At 42.6% G+C, this 8,105-nt stretch overlaps 1 protein-coding gene across 7 annotated transcripts in view; it reads right to left on the reverse strand.

The window, feature by feature from the left end:
- si:dkey-21p1.3 (uncharacterized) overlaps nt 1–7,878 on the reverse strand; it is a 28,697-nt gene extending 20,819 nt beyond the window's left edge. For 3 of the 7 annotated variants that reach the window (XR_001330578.3, XM_014216673.3, XM_082956867.1), the window contains exons 1-8: nt 7,431–7,878; nt 4,275–4,376; nt 2,234–3,901; nt 1,339–1,392; nt 1,010–1,129; nt 794–832; nt 505–558; nt 325–378 (exon numbers count right to left, since the gene is read on the reverse strand). Coding sequence is in view for 3 of the 7 variants with exons in the window: in XM_014216673.3 (XP_014072148.1) it covers nt 325–378; nt 505–558; nt 794–832; nt 1,010–1,129; nt 1,339–1,392; nt 2,234–3,901; nt 4,275–4,376; nt 7,431–7,469 (2,130 nt within the window). In the remaining 4 variants the exon portion in view is untranslated. Of the gene's footprint in view, nt 1–320; nt 379–504; nt 559–793; nt 833–1,009; nt 1,130–1,338; nt 1,393–2,233; nt 3,902–4,274; nt 4,377–7,430 lie in introns of those variants that run through there. The other 4 variants (XM_082956870.1, XM_082956868.1, XM_082956866.1 and 1 more) reach the window with 3 other exon arrangements.
- Nucleotides 7,879–8,105: the final 227 nt, after the last annotated feature.

Genomic DNA, 8,105 nt, shown 5'->3' on the forward strand with positions numbered 1-8,105 from the left:
CTGTGATAGCAGAGGAGGGAGAATAGAAACAGCAGATGGGTTAGCTTCACCTCACTGCTCTGTTTTAAGATCTCAGAGTTGAAGTAATTGTAGTTAACAGCTACATTCAGCATACCGTATAGACACGCTTAACAGATACTTATCCTGTGTTCTCACAGTTGGAAATGCCAATTGGAATGAATCTGTAATTTATTTGGGTGATCACATATGCATATAATTCAATTTCCACTCGTGTCCACATATCATCGACTGAGTTTCATCTCACAGGCAAAACAAGTTATGCCTCAGTGTAGACTCAAATTCAGATAAAATGGAGATACCTACGATTTTCCCTCCATCTCCTTTTCGTCCTTGTTTTCCAGTAATTCCCGGGGGTCCCTGGAATACAAACAATCTCTGCTGTCAGTGAACAAGCATTATGAGTGTGATGTGTCAATCAGTAGAGTCTAATAATGAGCAATGTTGGGATACTGACATACAGTATACAGTTATACATTTACTCACAGGAGGTCCAGCATCCCCAGGGGGGCCAAGAGGCCCTGGAGGGCCTTTCAATCTCTGAGGATAAACAACCGTACATACAGTACATAGACTGTGTAATAATTTCAAAATACTAAATTATATTCCTTCTGATATGATGCAATACATTACTTGATATTCTGCATTGACAATAAGGTGTGATTTAAACTCCTATGGTATACACAATATTTGGCTACTATACTGCCACCTAAAGGGCATATCCTTCTAGTTGTTTCTGCCTAGAAACTACTGATATAGAGCTGAGATCACCTACCGGCCAAGTTGCAACAAGCTTTTTGTAGAATGTCTTTTTCTGCAAGAGAACAGTACACACAATTTTAAAGAAGTAATACGAAATCAAAAGTCTGGGCAATGGTTCAATAATCAATGGTTTTATGCTGAAATATAATCACATTTATAATCACTCAACCAAACAAGAATAAATTGACATAGCCTTTGTCGTGTACTATGAAACACAGTATAACAGCACCTTGAAGGTCTCCCACTCTTCCTCAGAGCTCTTGAACACTACGATGGCGGGCATCCCTGGTGGACCAATCGGGCCTCGGTAACCTGTGCGTCCAGTCCGGCCCATCCCACCAGCGTAGCCCTGTCAGGAGACAATACACACTTAAGTGTTTTAAGAAATTCCACAATATGGAAACATCTGCATGCAGACCTGCATGTCAATAGGAATCCACACAGCACATTCTAGAAATAATACTGAGCACCCAATAATACTAGGCAACAGAATTATCATATGTGTCACTATGAGTAGTTTAGATTCAATAGATATTGTGTGAAAAAGTTAACACATACTTTATCCCCTTTTGGTCCAGGTGGCCCTGTCAAACCAGGTGGGCCCTGAAGTCCCTGGGAAAACAGATAAAACATTCCATTTCCATTATTGTCTGTTTTCATGTATGATGTCTTGATATATGAAGTAAAACTTTTATTCGGGTTTGCTTACAAAAATGCTACTTGGGTTTAATCTGCTTTTGTAAATCAATTACGATGAATTATAATTTAATCCCATTACCATTAAAGTTGTTTGCAATGACTGCATATCCATTGCTAATGTACTGGTATTGATGAGTGCTTAGATGCTGCAATTCCAAAACTTACCACTGGAGGAGGCATGTGTCTAGCTTACATTTTTGGGCAAAAGACTCCCACTGGCCACACTGATTGATCAACAGCGTCCCCACCCTCTTTCAATATGGGTAATTTCTATATATATGCAGCATAATGGACCAAATCCCATCTGTAGGACTTTGCTAGTACACTTAAATGACCCCATTCCTCCACCACCCTAGGCTTAATTCAATAAGCTCAATGCAAACTCAATTTCATATGAAGGTCTTCAGACAGCTATGCAGCCTGACTGTAGACCAGAGCACTGAGATGTCCCTTCATAACGCCATAGTTTCATTGCTTGAACGATGTTCTTGAACAATATGCAAATAAGGGTGTTTGTACATTCAAGGATACATGTGTGCATGTTAAATGTTTCTCTGCTCATTCAAACAAAATTAGAAGAGAAATACAGGAAAACATGCTCAAACGTGCTCCAAAGTAATCCTCAAATGTGTGCCGATACCCCCCAAAACATGCTATAAAAACCATCACAAATATTTTCTTTAGCCAGCTAAAGTGTTCATGCCTCTGCTTTAGTATGATGTGCATCTCGGTGAGTATGAGTGGAAATTTTTACCTGTTGCACTCGAAGACCCGGTCTATAGGCTGTCCCTCGCTCTTTGAGTGCATGTCTTGGTTGGTGATTGGCTGAAACGACAGGAACGGACAGGGTGTTCATCCTGGACTCGTACAGCATCCTCTGAGCTTTCAGAGACAGACCCTGTGTCAGAGGTTGAGGCCTTGCCCCTGCTGTCATGGCGACGACCTTTTGACCTCTCTGCTCAGTGTCTCTGAGGAAACAGAAGTAAAACTCGGGCCACAGAGAGTCTGAGGGGTGCATGCTGTGAGGGTACTGTGTCAAAGGACACATGCTGTGTACTTTACCTGGCACACTGGCAGGAGGTAGAGGGGTAGGCGGCAGTTCCCGCTCTGATCCTCTCGGCTCCGGGGACATGAGCTCAGTTAGAACATCAGTTTTGACGGCTCCCCCACTATTTTTAAACTGCCTTGTGTTGACTTGAGTGATGTCGTGTGCCAACTTGCTGTCGCCTACATCTGTTTCCTCTGTCTCTGATTCCTTATCATTGTCCTCATCAACTTCTTCCATTTCTGTTTCTGTGTCCATCTCTTCTGCTGACTCGAACTCTGTCTTTGTTTCTGTGTCTGTCTCTAGATCCTCTGTGGGTGGCTCCTGGGATAAAACTTTATCCCCCTTCTCCATGACTTGTCCAGAATCTGTCAAAGTCTTTGTCACAGTCTTTCGGCCACTTTGTCTCTTTGAAGCTTTGTCACCTGTTGATGTGGAAGTGATATCAGTGGTATTTTGAGGTGTTGGAGATAGCACTGGAGGCAGAGGAGCCTCTGGGACAGTCTTTCTCCCTGTGACAGTGCTATTCTTTGGAGGTAGCAGTGGAGGCAGAGGAATCACAGCCTGCCTCAGTAGCTCCTCCACATCTATTTTCTTGAATTCCAAAAGGTTGGGTTTTATGGTGGGTTCTAAGGACCATGTTTGTCTTGTAGGCCCAAAGCCCTGTTTGGGTTCAGGTGGGATCTGTAAATCATCTAACCTCACTGATGTATTTCTCCCTGAGCCTATTGATTCTCCATCACTGTCTGACTCCTGGAACAGCAGGGCTGGTTCAGTGGGGTTTTCTGACCATGCAGTGGGACTGAGAATGGCTGTCTCCACTGTCTGAGATGGTACTACTACACCTTTCATCACAGAGACATCTCTGGCTGTATTGGTTTGGTTTGGCTGATGAAGAGATCCAGAGGTTTGTGAATATACTGTTCTGTTTGTGACGCCTCCTGGACCGTGTGGCTCCTTTATTTTGCTAGATGAAATGGGTTCACTGGATCTGTCACTCTCAGACGGCCAGTCAGGAGCAGAAAGGGGGGACTCTGCTACTGTGCCAGTATCAAGCCCTACATATTTGACTATAGTACTATTTCTAGTGATCTTTGCTGCTGTATCATCCTGCAGTGTGGAAGTTTCATTCAGCCATCCTATCTTCTGAGTGAGCTTTAACTTGTCTGCTTCAGGTGTTATCCTTGTCTTTCTCTGTGTCTCTGGCTCTGACTGAGCTCTTACTGATGGCAATGACTGTGCTGATAGGTTAGTATTTTGGGCTGTGTCCTGCTCTGCAGTCTGATCTCTCAGCCTGGATCCATGAGACTCTTCTCTGAATGTTGCCCTGCTCGCAACTCGACCAAGCACCTTCTCACCAGCTAAAATCACTTTCTCCTGGAAAATAAGTTAAAATAAAAACTAATGTAAGATGTTAATTCTCATATCCATCTTAAAAACAAGAATCTAAGCAGGATTGTTATATGCCTGTAAAGAAAAGAGTGTGCTTGGAGTACGCTTCAATTTGAAGGGGACTTAAAAGAAGACCGCCCTCAAATACAGGTTATTATTCTGTCATAAACCTTGCACTCTCATGCACACTGTTTTCATGACCCTATGGAGCCACCGAACTGACAGACATGGAATTGTGGCGAAGTTAAAATTCCAAGCATTAGTGTCACACAAACAAAACATTATTCTTATCAGTTACATATAGCATTATTGATGGTCAGTTTAAGCCCTACACCTGCTATAAACTTGTGGACCATACCTGTTTGTCTGTGTGAGGGATGCAGGTGGAGTTGTAGTCTTGACAGTGCTGTCTGGCTGCTGTAGGATCACCCATTATGAAGGTCATCTGTTGTATTGTGCCCTGGACATGGATCAACCAAACAATAAAACATGCTATCAATGCCTTTTTAAAATCATCAGCATTGGAGCAATACCTTGTATCTCAGATTTGTCAGTGTAATATTTTTTCATATAATTTGAAAGCTGTCATTCATGTCTTTGCAAAACTCGAATTGAATGCCCATTTTTCATACGGTATATATTCACATTGGCTATTGATCCCAGTGTAGAGATCTATTGGTTTCCCTTGTGACACAAACAATGATGAGGATGGGAAATGCTTAGCTATAAAACAAATCAGATGGAAAATCATATATACAACAGACGGAGTGCATGAGAGCTTTGGGCAAAATCTATGGCCCATGAGGCAATCGCTACTCAATAAAAAGTACATTTAAAAATATAATCTTCTCAATAGGGGAAATCAATTGGTATGAATAATATTACCCGTAATACTAAAATAACAGGCAAAAACAGCAATCCCAGCAGTTCAATTCCTGAACCAAGACAACTTGGGAAAGATAATATTTGGCTCATTAAACATAACTAATGACATCCTAAAACATTTCATATGATCAATAAATTAAGTCTACTTCATTAAATTATGTGTTCTTTGGAAAGAAAATTGCTGTTAGCTGTCCTATCTTTTTTATCTGAGTGGATACCAGACAACCTCATCAATCACGTTGTACTCCACAATATGGCATGTATTCAAACAAAGTTGAGTGAGAACCTTTGGGTCAAGGACCTAGCCAGGGAGGACAGGACAGGTCTCAGACAGTGTTGACACTGCGGTCAGACTGGCGGCCTTTGTTTGATGATGTCCTACAATGACAGTGTTATTCCATGGGTCCACTTAGGGTCAAGTAGCATTGATCCTGATGCCTAGGCCCTGTGACCCTGTGTAAGAGGCCGACTGTCATGCAGCTGGGAAGTAGAGCCTCGCCATGAAACTGTGGCAGCTTTCACTAGTCACATGTTTGTCTTGCTCAGTCGAGCTCCATCCCATCCCACACTTATTGTACTTAAAAGGGGTACAAATGCTTGTCACTGTAGTGGCACCCTGTAAGATACGTCCATTGAACAGGTACATAGTTAGGTACATAGTTGTAACCTTGCAGATTGTACCTTAAATAAGCCAATAGTATACCATATAGGCCACAGGTACAAAACTGTATCTTCAGAAAAGGTAAAAATGTGCCTTTTTAGGGCACCACCACAGTAACAAAGCCATTTGTTCCTTTAAGTGGCAAAAATGTTCCTCTTCTCTATATCAAGTCCCTCACATATACACACCTCTCCGCCATCCCACTTCTGACACCAATGGAGCGAATTGGGGGGTAGTCCCAAACGGGACTCAAACCTGGGTCCAGCGATTATCAACACCTTAACCATTACACAAAGAGGTCTGTACCTCTAGACAAGGCCTCTCAGTGTTGTGTTAATGTCACTACAATATGAATTGCAGCCCTTTATTGTCACATGCTCTTAAGTAAGCTTTTATAAAGACTTCAGAACTGGCAGCAGACATGCTCAAACTTGAACATAACCATAGACCACTTTAACTGCTACAATACGTCCATTCACGGGTGGCCAAAAATAACTACCTGAAAGCCATGCCCCCATTAACCACGCCTCCACCCTGGGAACCAGAAATCTACCTTCACTTTTTTATTAGAGTGTGTGATGATTGTACCTTTATATTCAAAATATAGTCCAAAAATGTAACATTATACTAGATTATCCGCACATGTACCCTAAAAGGTACATAACAGTACCATGTGAGATCATATGCATACCTCTGAAGATACACATATGATCTTGTACCTCTGAAGGCACACCCATATATTGATCTTTCTGTACCCCAGGGATCAATACTGTAGCCTAATTGTACTGTTTTTTTCTGAGAGTGCAGTCCGTTCTCATATATGTCAGTCTCTGATTAAATACAGTCAAACTAGGGGAAAACATTTTTAAAAAGGTGAGTTAACGGAATGATATCATCCCTCCCAAACCATAAACGGTCTATAATTTGACCAGGGCAGTGATTTAGGTAAACTGAGTCTCCAATGGGAACGGCTGAAAACAAAACAAGTCCCATTGATGTGGAGGAGAGGCCTTGTCAGGGACACCACTATCTGAGTCTTCACATGTCAAACAGCTATAGCAGTGATTGGAACTTGAAATCATAGAGTGTATAAGTAGTGTGGAAATACATGCAAAAAACCTCCAAAACAACTGAAGTATCTACTCTCGAATGCATTAGGTTGCCTTTGAGATGTCACTTTTCACTGAACAAAGAACTCAATCATATTCAGGCCTCTCAGTTTATCCCTGTTTCCACTTGAATATCAAGGCCAAGGCCAAAGACAGCGTAAGACTGTATTACATCATAATATTATACTCATTCTGTATAATATTACTTGTTGCATAGGCAACTATTACATAAAGTACCGAGATATGACTGTGGTCTTGGGTTTCCACTGCAAAGAGGCCAGTTTTACCCAACGATTTATGAGAGTTGTCTTGCAAATGTGAAAATATTTTCTGTCCCCCATCTGCTCGCATGCACATGTAAAAAGGCCTCAGGCTTGATCCACAGATCCAGGGCATATTCCAGCCACAGGCTGTACACTGTGTACGCACCACATGACGATGCAGGGGCAAGTAGTTACTAACAGTTGCATTTACAGAAAACCATAAAAGAACTAAGCAATGCTGTACTGGGAGAAGGCTGATAAAAATGAAATAACTCAATCCAAAGGGTTTAGTAAGTTGTTAGTATTGGGCCTTCATCCTACGTTGCATGTGAGCAGGAACAATCCTCCTAACACAACAAAAGAAAGCAAAACACAACAATCTTGTCCAATCATCGTTCTAAAGTCTTGCATTATAATTCTTACAGCACTTGTCGCTTACTTGACATGTGAGGTACTACTGTTAATGACAAATCGAGCACAGAAGAACCAGAATTCAAGCAGAATCCATAACAACTACATTTAAAATCAACAGAATCCCCTGCTCTTCCCTTACCCCAGAATGTACCCCATAGAGCTAATAGTAGAGGTGGACTTACATAGCTGAGTAGCAGCAGAATCACGGCAGGGCCCTGCATCGCTGCAGAGCTGACAGACGGTTGATCCCTCTGACTGCAGTAAGAACAGGTCTCCCCCTCTCACTCACACACACACTTAACTCAGCATCCAGTGCAGTGCTAGAACAGACCCCTCCCTGGACAAGGGCCAGTTCTAGGCTGGCTCCCACAGACACAGACACAGGCCATAGCAGTGACAGAATGACCAGGAAAATAGCCCTCAACCCCAGCAGACAATCGCCACACAACAAATTCACAAGGTGACAGGTCCCCTTCCTATGTACAGTGTGTAGCTCCAGACAGGCAGGTCAGTATCCACCAGGAAACTTCTTACGCGTAAACATCAGTATATTCCATATGCATTGGTCACTTCTTTTCAGACAGGAGTGCTAGTTGTTGGTGTGTATGGTATGTGTTAGTCCTGCTTTGTTCATGTGCAGGGAAGGACAGAGTGATGGGAGACGTGAGGTTTTATACTGGCAGGGCATCAGTGAGACAGCAGCAGCGTCATCCATAGAGGCCTTGTCACTGACGTGGGCCAGGATGACGGATGTCTCCTGAGATGGCTGGACTCAGAGACCACCCACACCACACACCTGCCTGTGTCCACACACCTTGGCTGGCCTAGACAAGCCATACAGGACCACCAAATATAAT

Source organism: Salmo salar, chromosome 10 (genome assembly GCF_965601325.2).
Source record: "Salmo salar chromosome 10, fSalSal1, whole genome shotgun sequence".
In the NCBI taxonomy this organism is placed as follows: domain Eukaryota; kingdom Metazoa; phylum Chordata; class Actinopteri; order Salmoniformes; family Salmonidae; genus Salmo; species Salmo salar.